At 40.1% G+C, this 21,159-nt stretch overlaps 1 protein-coding gene across 3 annotated transcripts in view; it reads right to left on the bottom strand.

Annotated features, from left to right (window-relative positions):
* Positions 1 to 1,698: 1,698 nt before the first annotated feature.
* Positions 1,699 to 21,159, bottom strand: part of MKLN1 (muskelin 1) — a 99,547-nt gene continuing 80,086 nt past the window's right edge. For all 3 annotated transcript variants that reach the window (XM_074828071.1, XM_074828072.1, XM_074828074.1), the window contains 6 exons: positions 18,521 to 18,668; positions 17,334 to 17,448; positions 14,573 to 14,712; positions 11,896 to 11,998; positions 3,779 to 3,833; positions 1,699 to 2,013 (listed from right to left, as the gene is read on the bottom strand). In XM_074828071.1, the coding sequence (XP_074684172.1) occupies positions 1,892 to 2,013; positions 3,779 to 3,833; positions 11,896 to 11,998; positions 14,573 to 14,712; positions 17,334 to 17,448; positions 18,521 to 18,668 (683 nt within the window). In that variant the 3' untranslated portion in view covers positions 1,699 to 1,891. The remainder of the gene's footprint in view (positions 2,014 to 3,778; positions 3,834 to 11,895; positions 11,999 to 14,572; positions 14,713 to 17,333; positions 17,449 to 18,520; positions 18,669 to 21,159) is intronic.

The raw sequence follows: 21,159 nt of genomic DNA, 5'->3' as shown, positions 1-21,159 counted from the left end.
TGTATAGCACCGCCAGTATCGACGTTCATACCATATAAGCTCTATTTTAACTAGTCAACAAAGTGTCAAAGGTAGCCCATTGTAAGGCCTCGCAGTGACATAAAACTTTCTGCGTCACTGGAAGAAAAATTGCAATGTTTTAAAGAAACAATTTCATCAGATTTCATTTACTGCACTATGTACCGAGTGGATTCTTCCACAGACATCTGATTTGCCATCCACCAAAGTATACAATGTCTAAACAGTCTCAAGTTACAGGTCACTTAAAAACACTGTATTTGTACAGTCCTCCCTGAAGACAGAGCAAAGCCCAGCCTCTAACATATTGTTTCTTTCTAAGTGATTAAACACTAGTATGAGTTTTTAAATTTATTTCTAATGTACCAGGACTACAAAAGTCACACAAAGAACATGATAAAGAGGCAATACAATGCAATCAAAGCAAGCAGACACTTGAGCTCTGAAAAAAGACACTCACTAACTCTTTATTTCAAGAGTCCAAATCATCTTTGCACACACAAGACTTCCATCAAGTTCAATAGGAGTCGTGTAGCCACAGTGGGTGCAGCAATGATACCCTAACGGCATGAACATTTCTGGACATAAAGCTTTGCAGTTTCATATAAATATTTACATCTGCCAGTTTGTACTGAATGCTCACTGACACCAAATGCGAGAAGTTTCTAATGCTGGGTATGCGTATCCTTCATTCCACTTCACAGCGCAGCACCAAGCCCTTACCTTATTTATAAAGAAGGCTTTCAGCGAGGAAGAATATATTTTGTATACATATGCATCAGCTTGCTTTCAAAGAGATTTATGCTAAAAAGGCCTCCCTCACATTCAGATCTAGGTCTAAAATGCATTTAAAAGTGAATGAGCTGCACTACATAGGAAGGAGACAAGCTGTTCGGAGCAATCCTCTTTACATTTACACATTGACAAACGCACACAGAAGCACAGGCGCACGTAAACGAAGACAATCTGCTTCAGAAATCCTACACCCAACCCGGAATCGGGTTGCAGAGGTTGGGTGTGCGTGCGGTGGAAGACCCAGTTGAGATGACCTGCACGGTTTCTCATTGGAAGAGCACAGCAGTGAAAACAGAATAATCCCTGAAAAGGGGCCTGTGCAGATGATGACTGCACTCCCGTTTTCCAGCGGTTTCTCTGAGGTTCCCACTTGTCTGTCAGGTTTAAGTGGAAGGCTCCAGAGAACAGAAGACAGGCGCGTAGGTACTCAGGTTTAGATCGGGTATCAGATGCAATTAGACACGACTGTCAGCCCAATTCTGGGGCAAGGAGACAGATAATTTGTAATACGTGCTCCCCTTCACATGACACACTGCGATTACGAGACTCAAGACACACACATTACTATTACCTCAACGCGTGCCAGTGTCCTGCCACCAAGTTATTCAACTGCTGAGGATGGAGTTGTAGGGTAAAGCAATATACCATGACTAGCTACAAATGAGTAAAGAACAACCTCCCCCCCTTACTCACAAACCCCAAAATAAAACCCATCATCTTTAATTCCAGACAACCCACAAATCTCAATTTTCCCCTACCGGCAAAAACGATTACTGCATGATTGGGTTTTGTTGGTTTTTTTGTTTTTCTTTCCCCCACCTTTTCATCTTACATTTGCCAACTCAAAATCCAAAGTCAGAAAAAATATATATATTTAGTCAGAAGTACATCAGTTACATTTTATTAACCTACTCCAAGGGAAAAGCTTCAGGGATTCACCATACAAGTATAAAACCCCTTTCAAACACCTAGGGGTTACTATATTACTTCATCCCAGCAGTCAATCAATGCAGTAAAAAAATTAAAATACTGAAAATGGATGCTTTTCCCCTCTTCCATATGTCCAGTGATTGCTCCATTACAGCGTGATGAGGTCCACCAGGTTGCCTTTAGGAGGGGTCATGTTGTCTGGAAAGAAGTTAACTAGCGTATCAAACAGCTGAGTTCTCTGCGCGTACGTGTGGTCAACATCTGAAAATCCTGGGGGAGGAAGAAAAGGGGAAAGCAAGTCAGTGCTCACTACTTTAAACGCTCAGTTTAGCTGTGGAATATGCCAGTTGTCCATTTGGGACAGATGTTAACTGTTTGCTACTTCTGCCTCAAATAACTAACAAGGCTGCCAGCTCTCCGTCCCACCACTGCGCGCATATACACACAGAGATGACGTCACCCCCAGCCAACGCTGCCATCAAAATGCCATAAAAATTAATAAGCAAACGGCTGTCAAGCTCATTGACAGTCCTAAGAAACAGGGGAAGCAAGACTCCCCAGGGGACTGCTCCGATGTCCCAGAAAACAAAAATCTGTGTAGCTATTTTTATTTGGTGCCTCATTTCTTCTGTCCTCAGGCTTTCCTCATTATCTTCACTACTGGTTTTAACCAAAACTGGTACTCGTATTGCGTGCAGTTTTTCTTGAGACAAGCTCTGCTGATGGTAGGAGTCCCAAGTCAGAGTTGGTATTTAAATCACTGGACTTTCACCGCGGACCCAGGCTGCATCTTGGCACAAGGGTGCTTTGTAAACTAGTTTTGTGAAGAGCTGCATCCCAACAGGGGAGGGTTTAGTCTGCGGCAGCAGCATTGTTTATCCAAATCCCCATACTTAAACCATCAACAGCAAGAACAATAGAGTGGGCATACAACGATTTCCTCTGCTTTGTATTACTTCAATCACTGGTATCTCAAAGGAATGCTTTTTATAATTCAGTGAACTTGCTCTTCAGTTAATCAAAGTCAACCGTGTTAATCAAATCAAGGAGGGCTTGGGTTTTTGTTTTATTTTAGAAGCACCACTTGATGAATGCATCCTTCTATCTGTAAAGCCAACCTTCGAGGAAAGTATTATATTGTCTTAAGAACTAATTCATCTTTCAGACCACTTAAAACTTGGGGAAAAACAGTTTTCTGAAACTTGGGTTTTCTTCCTTTAAAAAAATTCATCCTACAGCATCAACTAGATAACATCTTCCAAACCACACAAGCTCAGCAGAGCTTCCTCATCCAGCAGGGAAGACAGTGCAGTGGGCTTTTTCCTTCCCTCAATTCCTTAGACTGGGAATTATGCGTTTGTCTAAAAACTGAAGTCATCCATGCTCCTAGTGAGAGCTGGGTAACTTGAGGACAACACATCGTTACAAGAATGTAAGTTATGCCTATAGCCGAACTACAGCTTGCCCGGGATTAATCTCTCAACTGTTTAAAAGAGTTAACTGGACAGAACAGTGAAACAAATTATGGCTTTGGCTCAGACCTCCTGTTTCCAGCCCTACACGCCACTGTTTTCTTCACTCTTGACATTCTGCCCAAAGAACTAGTTTTGCAAAGAACAGAGCGAACCAAACTACTCCAGGAATTGCAGTTATCACAGCAAACAGAGCTGTAGCCATGCTGTGAGATTCCAAAGTGACATGACAGGAGGTGCTTTATTCTGACCAAAGCTTCTGTTTATTTGAGTAACAGCGAAGCATCAGATGTAATAAGAGACATAAAATGATCCTGGGAGGCATGGGTTTAAAACCCTCTGGTGACAGATGTTTTAAATATGGGCCCGAGGCATTGGACACTGGTCATTATAAATAATCTCTCAAATGCCTAAGTAGGGGCACTTCACATATGCGAACCGAAAAGGGCCTACAATATCCATATGAACTATTCAAATTCATATAAAACCAGTATAAACTAATAGCAACGATCTTTATCAGAGGGAACATAATTAGTATCGTTCTTCTGATACACAATACTCACCAAGAGTCGTGAAATCCGAGCCAGACTTAAATAATGCTGAGGCAAGAAGCTGAAACTGCAGAAGAGGAGGTGGAGGGACAAAAAGAAAAAAAAGTGTTATTAACGGCACAGGAACAAACCCAAAAGATTCATAGAAGTCCAAGTGGCTTTAGAGTTGCTGGGTTTTCTTTGCACAATCCTTAGAACTACTGTGCCATACGTATGAATAACAGCAGCAGACACTTTCATAAGAGCAATACAATTTGTCACCTTGGCAGAGCAAGTTGGATGGTTTTTCCTAGAATTAGAGCAGTGTTGATACAAAGAAAGGTACTTGACTGGGAGCCCTAAAACCCAATTTTTTATATATACTTTTTTTGCCTCTCTGGCAGATATCACAGTGCAGAAGTAAAGTAGAGCCTTTCTGAACTGCCAGAGAAGCTCTTATCACAAGTTTACGGCAATGCCTTTTTAACTAAAAAGTAAAAAAAAAAAAAAAAAAAAAAAAAAGAGTTCTTTGCTTGGGAACATCAGAATCATGAGTAAAAACGTTTTAAGGAACACGGTTTTTTAATTAAGTATTTTTAATTAAGTAATTCAGTTTTATTCTCCCTTAATGTCTTACTGATAGACGGTGAACACAGTATCTTCCTCTGCCCCTGGCTGCTGTTTTCAGTTACCCATGTCGTTGCAAAGCTTAGTGCTTTGTCATGTTTCCTTAAAGAATTAGCCGATCCTTAAAGGCTTGTAATCTTTTGTCTCCTGTCTGTGTGTTTTTACAGCACACGGCCCGAAGGAAAGAAGGGGGGGGGGGGGGGGGGAACCAGAAGAGAAGCAAGTATGTTCAGGGAAGGAGTGGGAAGAACAGCCAGGAATTACATATCCATCAGTTTAATTTCAAGAAAAAACGGGAACACAGAAAATTTGCAGGCATCTAGGAGTGGTGAAGGTGGTGAGTAGCAGCCAGTGTGGATTTGGCAACAAGTTGTATCACATCAATCTGATTTCTTCTACAAGGCAGCAGGTCCTATGGATGGGACTTGGAAACAGACAGTTGTCCATTTTAACTCTCATAGACTTTTGATGCTTTTATACGATATTTAAGGCAAATTATCAAGGCATCACCTAGATTAAGCTAACAGGGAATGGCAAATAGGTCAAATAACTTTTCTGTGGGTAGCCATCAATGGTTTGACATCAAAATGGAGCCATGAATCAGAAGTGATTCATCTGTGCCCCGGGGTCTGCATCATTCTGGGTTTTCAGTGATAACCTGCTTGACAGAACAGGACACGTTCACAGAGTCCACAGACCTTACACCATGCTCAGACAGGCTGCCAGCATGGTAGCAGAGAGGCTTCAGACTGTTTTTCCATTTCATCCAGCTTATAATGACAGATCAAGGTGTAATTCACTAGGGCCAGGTGCAAATCAACATAGACAGGAAAAATCAGATATACAGAACAGGTTGGGGTACATAGGCTCTGAAAACACATTTAGGAGTTATAATAGTGAGTATAATCCTATTGCAAAAAGAAAAAATGGGTAGAAAATGCATGAAAACGAGTAGGATCTTCAAATAAATCAAGTAGTACTGCTGTTATCAAGGCTCTTAAGTCTCATCTACAATAAGGCAACCACTTTTGGATGCCCTGTATCAATTAGTAACGTATGAGGAAAGCACAGGGAAAAAAAATCAAGTAGTCTGAAAATCAAGCTCTATAAAGAAAGTTCAAAGGAGTCAGGGTTGCAGAGCCTGCACAGAATAATGTCCAAGGACAAAACTGCAAAATGTCACAAATGCAGAAGGCTGCTACAAAAAGGTAAATCTACATCTAAGCGCAAGAAGCAACAAAAACACTTCAGCAAGATCCGTTTCAACGTGACATCAAGCAAAACAAACAGTCTAAAATAAGGACTGTAGTGCACTGGAAGAAGTTTGCATCTTTTGGGGAGAAGCTAGCACTGGAGGTATTTAAGAACAGGTTGGAAAGATATAGGATTGACAAACTGCAGGCAGGGGGAAGAGGTTGATTAAGTACCCTCTTGAGTGTGAGGTCTGGTTATATGAAATCAAAAGGGATTGCAATGCTACACGTGTATTTCACTGCTAGCGTAACTTGTACGAGTTGCTTGGCTCCGAATCAGCAACGTACTTAAACAGATGCCCTGCATAAATAGCTCCAAAAGTTCCAATAAAACCAGTGGCTAAATCTGTGCTGCTTCTGATAGCAAATGCCATGTCCTGGCCATCCTTCCCTCCCACACAATTGCCTTACAGGCCTGCTGCCAACTGCCTGGTAGCACATGAAGCCGGCTATGCCGGGACAAAGCGGATGCCACATGCTTCAAGGGGTTCCCTTGCCTCCCCCAGCAACGCCGGCAGCCATCCTGCTGTAAACAGAAAGCAAGCCATGCTCGAGGCTGGGTCTCAGGATGCCCAACTATGAGACCATAAAAGCAGGATCCAGCTAGTAACTTGCTGAACTGAGACCAAAAATCCGTTGAAAAGACCCTCTGCCAAGTATTCCAGCCTCATCTGCACTAGGCATGATGGATTTTCATGGCTACGAGTTGCTTTCCAGCTCTGTGGGGAAGGAGTACCTTGTCTCCTCCTTCACTGATGACACTGCACTTCAGCTAACCTTGAGGTGAGTTGTTTGTTTGTTTTTAAATTATATTTTATGTATCATGTCACATTTTAAAAAAGCATTTTCTGGTAGAGAAGTCAAGCACGTAAATTAGGAACATCAGTTATGGACAGCACTGAGCTTAAACTGGCTCACTCTGCATTTGCATCACAATGCCAGCTAACAGTATGATGCTCTCCCAAAGGACCCATGCTTTTTTTACCAGTGCATAGGACAGTTACTGCTTACTCAAGACCAGGTCTCCTACACACCATTCACAGCATATATCCACTGCAGTATTTTCTTCATGAAGTTTAAACTCTGCTCTAAAGAAGGAATTAATTTCTTGATCAGCTTTTCTATCATGTTGTTATCATAACAGACAGCACTTCAAATGTTGACTAATTTTGGGTCCCCTATTTGAAACTACCAGAATTTGATTTTTCAGATTACATAGTATTACGCAGCAGCTTCCAAATTCACTTGCAGCCAGAAGAGCAAAGCCCTCGAGCAAATCACACCTCACATCTCTCCCATCAAGCACCAGAATGAAAAACCCAATTAATGACCATCTAGGAAAAACAATTTGCTTAACATCACATAGCAACTCTGTTACAGAGGCAGGACTAGAATTCAATTATCCAGCAGAAGCGTCCAACTGCTTTAATGACACCACCACCCATTTTCTTCTGACAATCCCTCTGGCTCACTGGCTTCATCCATTCCAAGTTAAGCCTCCGTTCAAAAGATAACAGCTCCCCTTCGTTATACAATTAACTTCTCTCTCGGAGATCCAACCCACCTTCTGGACTGAGGCAGGGGTTCCTTAGAGATAAATATATATGGTTAACTAACATAAGGCTATATTTGTTGCGTATCTGCTGCATTAGTTATATATATCTGGCTAACTAATATGAGGTTAACTAACATTATCAACAACGTTCAGAGAGAGGCCAAATGAAGAGTACAGGGGTAACATTAATTCTGGCATTTTCCAGCTTATGACCTTCATGTTTCCAACATTATTGTTCTTTTATCAGTTGTGTGTACTTTATCAAGGTTTCTACCTACAGCAAAAAAACAATTCTGCCATGTGGCAACCCATGCAAGTTTTAGTATATTTGCTGCACGCCTCTGCCTTTTGCACAAATGAAAAGGTTAACACTAACGGGGGAATGAGTAACTCCTGCTTGGGATACCCGGCAGGTTGTATGAATCAGACATAATTCCTCCTCCGTAATGTCTGTTCGGCAAGCGCTCAGGTCACAGCGTAAAACAGTTTCTCAGCTTTGACCAGGTCTGTTGGGATGGTGCCTTGTAGTATAGGCTCAAAGAAGCAAAGAGAAGCTCAAATTCTTTGAGGACAGAGCCATCACCAGCTGAAGTTAGGAAGGCTGAACGCTGTTTTTGTAAAGGCTCCTTGGCTCCAAAGCCTCTGCTCCTGCAGCATTCAGACTCTGAGGCTTTACAAAGAATCACAGCAGGACACGAAGAAAAGAAGCATGCTTTTCTTAGCTCCTTCCTAGAACTATTTTTCCCATTTGGCCTTCAATTTTCCCAGAAATATCAGTCTAATGCAGACTCAAACAATACTTTTGGGCCCTGCTGGCTTTATCTGGCAAATTTATTAAAGACAAGGTCTTAAGAATGGAAAGTATGAAGCAGCCTTGAACAGGGGCCTCCAGTCTCAGTCTACAAGCTAGTCAGGCCTCAAACTGGCCTCCAGGTCCTTGCTCTTTCTCCTACCATGCTCCAAGAAAAACATACTGCAAGTTTTACTTGCACTTTGTATCTGTTTTACTTCACTAGTAGTTGAATCTTAATCCCAACATACAAAATCATCTTACTGTCCTTTACTTGGACAGCGCTGGCCTTTTTTTTTTTTTTTAATATCATCTTGATTTCTTCTATAGCCCACTAAGAAGCAGTGAAGTTCTAGCTATGATTACTCCAGTGTTCAAGTAACAACACCTTTAGCCTTATATGTGATCTACTGATGTTTTTGTGCTTTAATACACCTGGTTTTCCTTGATATAAGTACAAAACTTGGAATTAATTTTCATTTTCTATTTTGACCATCCTTTTATCTTTAAAAGCCTCTAGCTGTAAACTACCAAATACACATCTGTGTGTATATGAAATAGAAGAACACCCATGCCACCAGAAATTTTTACACCAACAAATGCCAGTCATTTTTACAACTTTAATCTTTCCACGAACTAGAATACATGGACAAACTTCCACGCACTCTGGGGATCTACCCTCCTTTACGTACAGTGTTGGAGCTATTAACCCACAGCCAGTAAAAAAACATTCACTGATCAGAACACGCTGAACTAACTGAAGAGGTTTAAGCAATTTCAAGCAGAATCACAGCTAAAGAAAACTGGATCTGCATTTGTGGGCAACAGCCGAGACAGAGCTGGCATATAGCCTGTGGCTACTAAAACAAGCACCCATGCGATACCTATAACTTGCAGGCACCTACTTCACTTTAGAATAATAAAAAAGGAAATAAAACTATAATACTATTAACATCCCTAAAATTCACAACAAAGAAATGAAAATCTGGGGCTATGTTCCTACTATCAATCATTCATGCTACTTTAAACAAAATTGGTTACTAATGCCAAAGCAAGTTTCAAGAACAGTCTGTTTATTTTCTTTGGCATCCAACTCAAAACAGCTGAAGAGACTTGCCTAACTAAGTTAGAAGAAATTACTTCTATTATAAAGCAAGTAAACCTTACCTCAAAGTGAAATTCTGCCTGTAATACTATATAACACTACCCATATCTCAACCCATAAAACACAAAACCACATAGACCAGTCTCCAAGAGAACTGTAGTACAAAGTTAGGGATAAACCCATGCAGCTCCATCCTTCCCAAATTTAACAGTTGCCCTAAAGAGAGGGAAAAGAACAGGCAATTTCCTTAAGATTTGCCGCACCAAGAAGCCTTACAAGGTTCAATGGCTGTAGCCAGCACAGAGCAAGCTGATCAGATATATAGCCTTTGATATTAATTAAGACGATCTCAACGACAAATAAAGACAGAGTATGTAGGTGTCTGGGCTGAGATACACAATCAAACTGGTGCTTGAAATTTGATATGGAATCCAAAAAGCCTGCGTCAGTCCTTTGGAAAGCACAAGAGCTATTTGAAGATGTAATGCCAGAGCAAAAAGCCAACTCAATGTGATAACCGGAAGATAAATTGACGTCAACTGGAAATAAACCCAGTCAGTACCAGCTCGGTAGCTGGCTCTGTGCCATATACCAGGCAGATACATTCCAGTGTGAAAAGCTTTGAAAGTTAAAGCTTTTTGACCAGCACAATTATAAACAAAACAAAACCACACACCAAAAAAACCCAAAACCCAAACAAAGAAAAGCCTCCCAGAAATTGTTAAATGATTTTAGGAGGCCACTGGAACGGAAGCTTTAAATCTGCTGAATGGTATTGCGTTGATCTGATGGACCAGCATGATGGACAGAAGCTATTGAATTTTGTTCGGATGAGGCGTTAGGCCTGCAGAGAAAGGATTCACAATATATTCACTCAGCTGGACTGAGCTACCTAAGCTCATACGCTAGATCATTAATGTGCAGAACACAGTATGCTCTGGGAAAAGGGACAATTTATTTTTTAAAACATTTTATTCTGTTTCTACTTTGTATGATAAAGCTACTACTTTTCCCCAAAATCTCAAAGCTCAGGCAGTCAGATAAATTCTTCATTCTTACAAGGTGGACAAGTTAAATACTACACACTGAACTGGGAAAATCAAATGTAAAATATTAAAGGATTTCCTATGCCAGATGTGCACAACGTGCAGCCATTATGGCAGTTCCTTTGGTCTGCTGGTGACAGTAGGCAGCGTGAACTAAAAGGAGAGGAGCTTGCTGATCACACCACAAATGTTTTCTGTTCAGGCAATAAAAAGGCACAGCCAGCCATGAGGTGCAAGATCTGTTTAGGAGTAACAGGGCAAAAAGAGACATGGCCTTCTCAGGCATGACGGGGGCTACCAGCACACATGGTATGACATGGAAGAAAAAAAGATCAGAGAACACAAGACATAGTCTTACAGTGGGTGAGAGGGAGAAAAAGGGGAGAAGAGAGCATCAGAGTGGTTGTTGTATGTTATAGGTTACTACAGGTTTAAATAGGAAGAGGAAAGTGCTACCACACTGCGAAGATGAAGCATAATTGTGCTGAGCCCCCTTGAAGCATGTTGCATGGGGGAAAATAAAAGCCACAACCAAAACACATCCTTTTCTACCTGAAGCAAAGCAGGATTATGTTATTTGTCTTTCCTATGCTAGAAATGATGTGAAAGTACTTGATATGGGACTATTTAAATGAGGAACTATCTAACAGAGAATTTACAGGCACAGCACTTAAATGTTTTATTGGATCAGATGTTTATAGAGGCTAACCAGAATTTATGACAAATGTGATTGGTTCCAAGATCCTGATACGAGTTCTTAATTCTATTCTTAATTCTTCTATACAACTTAATTCTAGTCTTAATTCTTCTAACCTACAATTCTATACTGTGCATATGCAAGAAGCACGTTCTCTCCCAAAAGCTTTTAGTATCTGTGTAAGGATCTTGTTCTTTACCTAAAGTAACAAGTTAAAACCACCAGATTAAGTGATTTAATCCAGAGACTCAGCATGAAGTCAGAGCGCCCATCCTCCTACGGCAATTTTGCAGAAGGAGCTGTCGAAACACTTCCAAAGTCATTAACACAAGAAGAGCGTAAGAGTCATGGTCATCTTCTCCTCATCTACCCATCAGGCGCTGAACGCCTGTACATCTAGCTGGCTGCCCCAAGCTTCATGTGGAAATTAATGGCAGAGGCAAATCAACCACCTTAGCTGACACCTCTCACTATTTCTTTAATCCTTTCTGTAAAGCGACACGTACTGCGGTAATGAAATCAAAACAGGAAATGGGAACAAATTCCTGGAACAAATAAAAGAACATGCCTACTGGATAATATTCAGAAGGCAGAGGAAACAAGATTTTAAGGTTAGCAAGCAATGTATATATACAATCTACTTCCAGAAATACTTATAATCCAGAGAAAAACCTCTTCCTCTCCTCTAGAGCTATTTGATATTGACAAGCCAAAAGGCAGCATGAATACGAGTTCTATTCACTTTCTACCACGCAACCAACTACAGACTCGTGACATTTCAGAGAGTTTACATTTCAATTAAAGCTCCCAAAATACACACCAGTACATTGGAATTAAAACAAAGGCCTAGTCTTCACTATTATGAGTACAAAAGATATTTTATCTGGAACTGCAATTGTAAAATGACTGTTTCTAATGCAGTATATTTAGTGCGGAGAAATACACGATACAGCAGTCTCATGCACCTGTAGAGCTTTTTCAAACTGAATAAAAACAAGATTTAAGAGGCTCAAAACTTTCACATGAAAACACAGTATATGTTTCTTTATAACTGAGACGAGGATCGTTCATCATTACCTCTTTTGTCTCCTCAGGGTCCGAGTGATCCACAGTTACATACAAATCATTCTGCAGATACTTCAGTGCACTAAGAGGGTCAGTCTGAGCTTTTTCTTCAAATCTGCACAGAAGAGACAGAAAACTTGAGCACAGCCATTTCCCTCACGCCTAAGTACTACTATTTCTACAAAGAGCAAAACCCATCTAGCAAAACCTTCAGCCCAATACTTCTAAACAAAACAATATTAATGGCAGTTCAGCCTCCTATTTACTGGAGTAGACACTTCCAAACCAGACTGAAACATGGAGGAGGGTTTTTTGGGGGTGCAAGGCAGTTACAAGGGCAAAGTATTACTCTCTTAATAAAAATATTCAAAAGCGTATGTACCACAACTTCTTAATACATAAATGTAAAACATTTAGTACAGTTCTTTTTCCACAATTAAAGTAAGGTATGATCCTCCTCATGTGAGGAGCACAGTTCAGACACAGGCAAGCCTCGAGCACTTCAGTCCCAGGGATATTTACATTCCTGACTGCGCAGAAACGTAACTGAAAGCACAGGGATGGAGAACGCTCCCTGCTTCTGCCACTCAACAGAGAAAGGGATGATGGGGTGAAAACCTCCGGATTCTATGAATACTGTGCCTCTTTGGAAAGAGCACACATACATAAAAATCCTGCGCACCACCACCATTATTTTCTCGTTTTCTTTTAATGAGCAGAAACTGTAACTTCTGTGAGTTCCCTGAAAAAGTTAATAGAGCCCTCAGAAAATTATTCTGGGCTCAGCATCCTCAGTGAGCAGAGCTACTTCCCTGCAGCACTGAGTTGGGTGCCTAAGCCTAGAAAGGATGAGCTTTAAAATTATCTTTTTTTCCTGTCACCTATACATCGAGTGCAGTATCACACTCTGTCATCTTCTGAATCACCAATACACAGTATCAAGCCTTCCCAGGAAAACAGCTCAGACAATTCCAGATTCCAGAGATGAGGACCCTAAAAACCACGTTCTCAGTTACTTAACTGCCTTGTATCAACTGTCTTACAGGAATGCAAGACATTTTATTCATAAGATATTTCAGTTACCTTTAACAGGATATAGCTGTCAAACTGAAAGAAGTTACACTGAATAGATTTAATAGTATTGGGTTGGGTTCTTTTTTTTTGGGGGGGGGGGGGGGGGGGGGGGGTCATCTACTTGGCTATTTATACTGTAGTGGACATCTGTAGCCCAAATTTTTAAATTGTCTAAAGATGTAAGTCATTGTGCCAGTACATGACATTTTGGTAATTAAGCATGACTTCTTCCAAACATTCACATAGGTTTTCTTAGATGATATTACCAAGGCCTAAAGAGTTAAATAAGCAGAACCACTGACACCTTGCTCTTCTACACCTGGCCAGCTCCGCTACACTACAGCTGACTGGTACTAAACAAGTTAATAGGCTGACCAGGACTCCAGCTGATGCAGTGGATTTGCTGTGTATGCAAGCCAAGTACCTGGTCTGCTACCTAGAGCCTGAGGGAGCGCAGATAACGGGCAGCCAAGTGATGCCATAGCAGCTCAGCTCCAGCCCCAAGAGGGACATGAACTCCAGCATACCAGCCCCTGGCTGGTCATGTTTGGCTTCCTCATACAGACGCCAACAAATGGGAGAATGGTGCACAAACCCCAAACTACTGCCAGACAACAGGCAGCAACGTCTCCTTTGAGTGCAATTTAAGCGAAGCAAAAACAAATAATCCAGACCTGTCTCTGGAGGCTGTACAACTGTATTTTCATACAACCATATGCGGGTCTAATAAGCCTCCCAGATTACTGGACAAGACCTTTATTCATTCTTGTAGGTATTCACATTAACTGCGTGGCTAATCTGTAAAAGGCCTCACCAGCCACAGTGATTGTGTGTTGAGTATAGCAATTTGCTTGCTGCCTCAGAAGTAAAATACCATCAGTAAAAACCGACCTCCAACTCTTGGCAGAACCTGATAACAAAGTATTCTCACTGAGAATGCAGAAAGAGCTATTTATTGGCTTCAAATAATTTGCTGGGTCTTGAAAGGCTGTCTCACTGCTGCAATTTCTTGCCTAAGGCAACACCATGAGCTTGATTTTGAAAAGCTATTGCCCTAAATAGCAAATATAAGGCAGCTCTGAAACATCCAGAGTGCAAGAAGCATCACAGCGTAGCTGAATTCTACATAACTGAGATCTTCCAAGCGATTCTGAATAAGAAACTGTGATGACCTCACCAGAGTTGAGTCTCAGATGTGCAAAGGCATCCAGCCCCCAGACTTCATTAGCATCCCTGCGAGCTGTTACTATCTCCTAGCAGTGTTTCAGAAACATACTCCATTTCCTTGGGAGGTGACAGTACCAAAACACATGTTGATGAGCAGCAGAATGAAAAGGGAATCTAAAAATTCCCCACGACTCCCCACACAATAACCAGATTTTTCTGGTTTTACAATAAAATAGTAAAACCAGAATGAATTCAATTTTACAGTTTAGCCCTGCTTTTTATTATTAAAATAATTTTTAAAAAATTAAAAATCATCAAGAACCAGCAGGCCATCATATAAGCAGTGAAGTGACATTTCCCAAAACAGTTTACAAGATATTGAAGTTTTAGCAACTTAAACAAAAGACACTTTGGAAAAGAAAATTGCAAACCACTTTTTGTTTCTAACCTGTGCTTTCTTATGAGGTATTTGCAGTGTCTTAGCAGGTATTCCTTTGAAGGTCGACAGAGCTTCAGAGACCAGAAATCATCTAATCTCATCTTTGGAGAACAGGATTTACCAGGATTCCCTCCAAATAAGTAATGAACCTAAGCAAATGAGAGGCAGATCAAAAAGTTGATTGTGTACATCCGTTAAACAAATGCTGTTTACTATGTCAGCATCTTTGGGGAGGTTTATTCTAGAGGGAGAAAACTCTGCCTTTTAGACAAGCTGCTCCATCTTATTATTAGCCTTACTTTGTCCCCTAGGAGATGAATAAAGTTCTCTTAAACTGCTTACATTTTAAGATAATAAGAAAAGCTGCACTGTTAGAACCTCCCTCTAGCAGATTCCCAAGATATTTATAGAGAAAAATCCACAAACCACACGATCTCTTTCTTCAGGAAAAACCTATGAGCATGATAAATCCTTAAGATATGAGCAGAAAAGAAGAATCTGAACCAACTCGTTTTGCCCTGTTCAAAATACTTGACGTAAACAATACTCAAACTGATGGATTACCAACCTCTTCTTCTCCAGTCTTGTTCTCAAAGACTCCAAATTCTCTTTGTCATGAGAGGCTAAATTAAGGAACCTGTTTTAAGCCTTTCTCTAATTTGGGGATGAGTAGATTGCACATAATTGTGAGATGACTCCAGCAATCACACATTTTCTTTGAAGTAACATTTATGCTTGTTAGGAAGACTCAGAAAAAAGGGGCTTTGTAGAGTGATGCACTGGCTCCTGTCAGAGCACTGTTGGTGAAGCTGCACTCCTAAAGCACCATAGTTCAGACAAGCAGCCTTTTCCCCGAGTCAGCAAGACCATTACCTTCCCCAAAGACAAGGGCCACTGGCAAAGTGAGGGGGAAGTCCTAAAGATGCTCAAAGTAAAGCGACAACAAGCCCAGTCTGGCATAATCTTGGGACATGACCAACAGGCCTGTCTCCGACATGTCCCATAAGCTCTACAAAGCCTGAATTTGCCTTGCAGAGAAAAGTGTTTCCATGGTTCTCTGGAAGGGCAGATTTGTCTCACCTCAATATAGCAGCCTAGCTGCAAGACACTCAATACACTACCTGGGCACAAAGGAAAGAGCTAACTGGATACAGAGTAAAACAAAAAGCCAAAACTGTAATGCTACGAAGATCTGAGAAAGAAAACAATCTTATCTAGAATCAGAAGTCACAACCATTACTGTGACTGTCTTCAGAAGAAGTTCTAGCAATCCTGAGATGCCAATCATGGAAATATTAAATATACCTGTATGCAAAATTCGTTTTTTGTTCAGAGTAGCTCAAATGAAGTAGTCCAACATCTATTTTGATAGCTTCAGGATACAACACCTTTGAAATGCAAGGCCAGACTTACAGAGAGGGGCAAACCTCAAGGAAAGTGGAAGTGTTAAAAAAGGACTCTTTATTTCTTCACTTTTTTTTTTTTTCTTCACATCGTTTGGTATTTCAGACTCTGAACTGTTGATATTAAACATGCCACAAAGGGTCTTCAAATACTCAGGTTCAAGAAATCCAACAGGCTACCTTTCTCCACAGCTTTAAAAATAATCACTCAAAACAATATATTCTGCATCCCATTGATGTAGGCACTCCGTATTTATATCAGAGGAGTTTAGAAAGGTCATTTGAACAGCAGTTTCTAAAAATAAGACTCTTCAAAACAAGCACATCAAATAGCCCTTCAGATAAAGCTGGGCAACTGCCATGATTTAGCAACCGTCACAATAACTTATAAAATACTACTCTCAATCTCATGGTACCTTACACTTAGAAGTAAGCCATTAAAGGCAGAACAGTATTTACAGTCTATCCTTAAAGCATGTGAAGATGACAAACAATACAAGTTCTCCATACAGAAGCTGCACCTATTGCTCCTTAAAATCCCCCTCATCCACAAACATTTGGGCTAGTTAGGATTCTCAAAAGTGATAAACATCCTGTGGAATGATAAGACTAAAGTGTATTTGTCTTTTTCAGTTCACACTGTTTCAGATTAAAAAGAAAATTTAGAAAAAGTTTATTTTAAATGCAAAATATCCTTGAAAGGTTGAGTGAGTGTGTCTAATTTAAATTCATAGGTTAATGATGTTATGGTAACCTAATCCATGGGTTTGTGCTTTACTGGTTAATTGCACAAAGCCCTAAGTTTACTGAGCAGTCATGTACACTATAAACAACTTTAAGTCTATTTAAGCATGAATGTGTCCACCAAAGTCACAGTGTTAAAGAATGACAGTTGCTTCTGACACGCAGGGCAAAGTAAGACACCTCTGTTAGATCAGATTCTTAACAGTGATTAGTTCAAACACACTTTGTCCTAGAAATGTTGGTAACTACCTGCGAATATTTAGTCACTAAGAAATCATGAGATTAAGTCCCCGAGGATAACGAACAAAGCTTCAAGTCTTCTCAAGTACGAGAACAGCTAGGAGCTAGCCACTTGACAACCTTGTAGGGGTCTAACATATCCCACTGTCTGCATTTTGATTTCATCTAGGAGTTATCATGTCTACTTCACATCGACATAAAAAGTAGCTTAGCACCTTATTTCAAAAGAAGATAATAAATTCAATGAAAGTTACCCACCACATTAACCCAAACATTAACCCTGTACAAAAAGCTATATTCATTATATCATCTTTGAAGAATCAACTACACCCTAAGAGCAGTAAGATTAAAAAAATCCTGTCTATGTATCTGGACCCTCATACCTTGTGCAACTCATCGTACACCAGTTGATGGGCAAACCTTGGGCAGGGCTCTTCTTCCTGAAGGCTTTTACCTGGATTCTCTTTTGCTGCTTGGTCATTCTTATAGACACAAGACCTGAAATACACAGCAGTAAGTGATGATTAGTAGTACTTACAGGAAGTAGAAGTTACTGAAAGGTTATAAGGTACAGCTGATGTCAATTTGAACTGCTTGGCGTATAACACCAAAGATTCTCTTGCTTCTCTGTATATTGTCCTCTATTATCCCATCCCATTCTTAGCTCTACAAAGAAGCCCATCCAACAATCAAAGAAGGTCATCTTGGCTGAACACAGTCCTCAATTACAAGTCAAGTAAGAAAAATTCTAGAAAATGTTATGTCATGAGCTTTGGAGGTATCTTTAGATGTTGTATTATTTGCTAGCAGAATTGTCAGCATGAAGTATTTTTCATTATGGAGAATACACAGTAGAGCTACAGGCCACAGGCTACAGCAAAGCTAGTATTTCAATCACTGATTTCCAAGCAGACTTAAGTTGTAACTGAAAATCCATTACAAAAAAATTTCACACCTTTCAAAGAGATTTGCCCCACATTAGAAGAGACCTTGAATGCAAAAACGCTGCCAGCTCTGGAAAGGGACAGGGGCAACCAGCCACCAAATACAATAAATAGGTGAGGAGGTATTTTCTCAGAATATTGGATCTACCAGCTACCTAAAGTACCACTGCATGCAGCCTGGAAAGAGCTGACAGATCTAGCACGAAGACTTCTCCATCACCATTCATACAGCAGACCAGTACCTTAATTTCTAATTACTAGTACCATGTATGCTGCTATTAACCTATGTTTGACTAAGTTTGCTGCACTGATGACGAATCCTGGTCTTGAACATTTCCTACAGGAAAAACTTCTTATAAAGGCTTACTTTCCCTCATCCCCCCCCCACCTGCCTCCAGTAAAGAAGTTCACAAGATTTCTCTCCCTCATTTGGCTTATTGCCATGGTGTCTCTAAAGACTAGGGGTAAAAGAGAAGGGAACTTCAAGGGAACTCAGTTGTCTTCAACATTACTATTCCATGGTTATAAGAGGTTATAGAGCTACCTGGGAGATAGGATCATGTAGGATTGCTTTCTAAAGAAAGTCAGCCTAGATGTTAGAAATAGCACCCCTTTCATCGACTTACCAGCTGTTCCTCACAATGTCATAAATCCAGAAGGAATTCCTTACATTCTCTTCACGCTTCTCCTTGTCTTTACTGAGCCCTGACAAGACATGGATTTCATTCAGTTCTGGATCAATGGTAGCCCTTTGAGTGAAACCTGTCATTGGAACTGCCAAAAAAAAAAAAAAGTTACACACTGAAAACAGTGGAGGATACAAGAAAGAATCCAAGCATCAGACAAATGCATTTCCCTTCCCCTGCAATTCAGCAGATTTTCCAATATCTATGATGCAAGCATGATATTTCACATAACTACCTCTTCAGTATTCTGGGATAAAGAGCATCAAGTTTAACCTCACTACCTAGTTTCCCCATTTTCTTCTTTTTAATTACTTTCACCTCTTCATCTTTCATACAAAACCAAGCCCAACAGACTGAGTGATCCCAAACTGGTATTTTCTATGACCACTCCTGCACAGCGATCTCATTATTTACCACAACTTAAAACTGAAATGACACATCTCAAAATAGGAGGCGTGCAGAAGTCACCAAGCAAACAATTTGCTCCTTGCACATGCCCTTCAAAGCAGAGTGAGAGGGAGGAGAAGAACAAACATCATCCAGAGGCTGACTTCTTCCCTGCTAAGGATAAGTCCAATGCAAATTCTCTTCTTTCCTTCCTATTTGTGACTCACGGAAGCACAAAAGCCATTCTGAGATCTGTTTCCTAGGGAAAGGTAAGGACAGAGCTATTTGGGAGACTACCAGCTCAGAAATGAGAATTAAGCTGCCTAAAGTTACAGCTAGATGACCCTTGCAGATATGAATGGAGTGATTTTGTTATAATCTCATCCGCAAAAGAAGCATTGATTCCAAAAAGCTTAATTGCAAGATCTGGGAAATTCAGAAAAATTCAAAATGAACTCAAAATTACATCGCTCACAACCTTGCATTGCTTCCTTTAGGACAAAGAGGTCAAGGAATTTTCCTGTATTTTCTGCATAGTTGGGGTATAATTACCAAGCTATTCTTCCGTTCCACCTTCAGATTTAGAAATATGGTGAAATACTGAGGATTCCAGCAGTTTTCATCATAATTCCCCGAAAAAAGGTCAGCAAATTTGTTTGGCAGTCCTTTTTGTTTGTTGTATAATTCCCTATTTCCTGTTTCCCTAGGCAACCATCCTTCCAAAATGTATTTGTGAAGGGCACGTGATCTTTGTTTACAGATCCTGTTTGTCTCATTTTTCTTTCTGGGTCAGTTTACAAAGGCTGGTAAAGGTTCCTGGCCTTCGATCAAGATTTTGGCATGAAAAATTCTCAGAACTCTTGTATTTTGCAAATTCTTCCCTGCAATTAACTGTGAACTGCACACACAGCCTAGAAAACAAGCCCTGCGCTAATAAACCATTTAATATTGCTGTTTAAGAACACACAAAACGGTATTTTGCAAGCCCATTCTGTAATAGGTTTTGGTCTCGTACTTCACTCTTCTCGTTTGGTAGGCCAGGAAAGTAATAAACATCAATTAAAAAAATTCTGTGCAGCATTTGGTTGTCTACAATTTAAGCCCCTACCGAAATGTTTAACAGAGCCAAAAAACCCCAAACATTTCTTTAAAAAAAAAATAAAAAATGCTTAATTCTTCTGTAAACTTAAGGAGAAATTGAAATGTATTTAGATAATTCATTCTCAGAGTCCTGTCAACTAAATCCTTGCTTATGGTTTTATAGGAAAAGCAGGAGGCATAGCCATTGGAGCCCTCACCAGCATAAGCCTCCCTATTTTTGACCTCCAGTTTTGCCATGAAGTTTCAAAGGAAAACTAACCTAGTTTATAAGCAAATGGGTGGCAGAGTATAGGAAAAAAAGCAGGGAACAATGCTGGCACAACAACAACTACATACCTTGTTTTAGCTACAAACCACAAGGAAGTTTTTAAATAAGACTAACGAGCACTGTGAAAGTCACCCAATAAGGAAACTGAGAACAAAAAGACAATTACAGACTAAATATCATTAATTTTTGAAAAGTATCATGTAATGTGTTTGCTTGCATAGTCAGGGACTAAATTATTGACCCAAAAGGATTAAATTCAAGGCATATTTGAGACATTTCTGGCAGGAGAGCCATCTAAATTTGATCAGCAATGCTAATGTACATGGAAAATGTCTTTGCAACCCTATCTGCTGCTTTGAACATTCAAGACCATGGCTGGGTTTTCAGAAAAAAAGCATGCAAATCTTCAGAGCATTAATACCTCAGGCTCATTGAAATGAAAATGATAATCATGAGGAATACAGTTGCTATATTACCACTGATACAGAAAGCTTATGAAACTTGTCTATGGAAGTCCCATCCCTCCTCCTGAAATGTTGTTAAATAAATGAATTCTGTATCTAGTTTATGCTCGATTTCCTGAAGCTGAAATTATTATTTAAATAATGAAGGAGGGAAAAGCTGCCAAAGTTCAGCGCCTCTGTTTTTTTACTCTTGATAGTAAGAATAGAATTTATCTGCAGCAACTGCAATCAAAACCAAGTTCAAGTAATTTCAGGCTTCCCTCAGTTGTAAATCAATCTCTTCTTGAGACTATTTGCAATGCAGAAAGTCTAGAAAAATAAAACATTAAAAAAATTATATATCCCTACATTTAGTAAGG

Source organism: Strix aluco, chromosome 5, assembly GCF_031877795.1.
Source record: "Strix aluco isolate bStrAlu1 chromosome 5, bStrAlu1.hap1, whole genome shotgun sequence".
Taxonomy (NCBI): Eukaryota; Metazoa; Chordata; class Aves; order Strigiformes; family Strigidae; genus Strix; species Strix aluco.
Note: the sequence above shows the minus strand (reverse complement) of the source record. Positions and strands in the feature narration are given on the sequence as shown.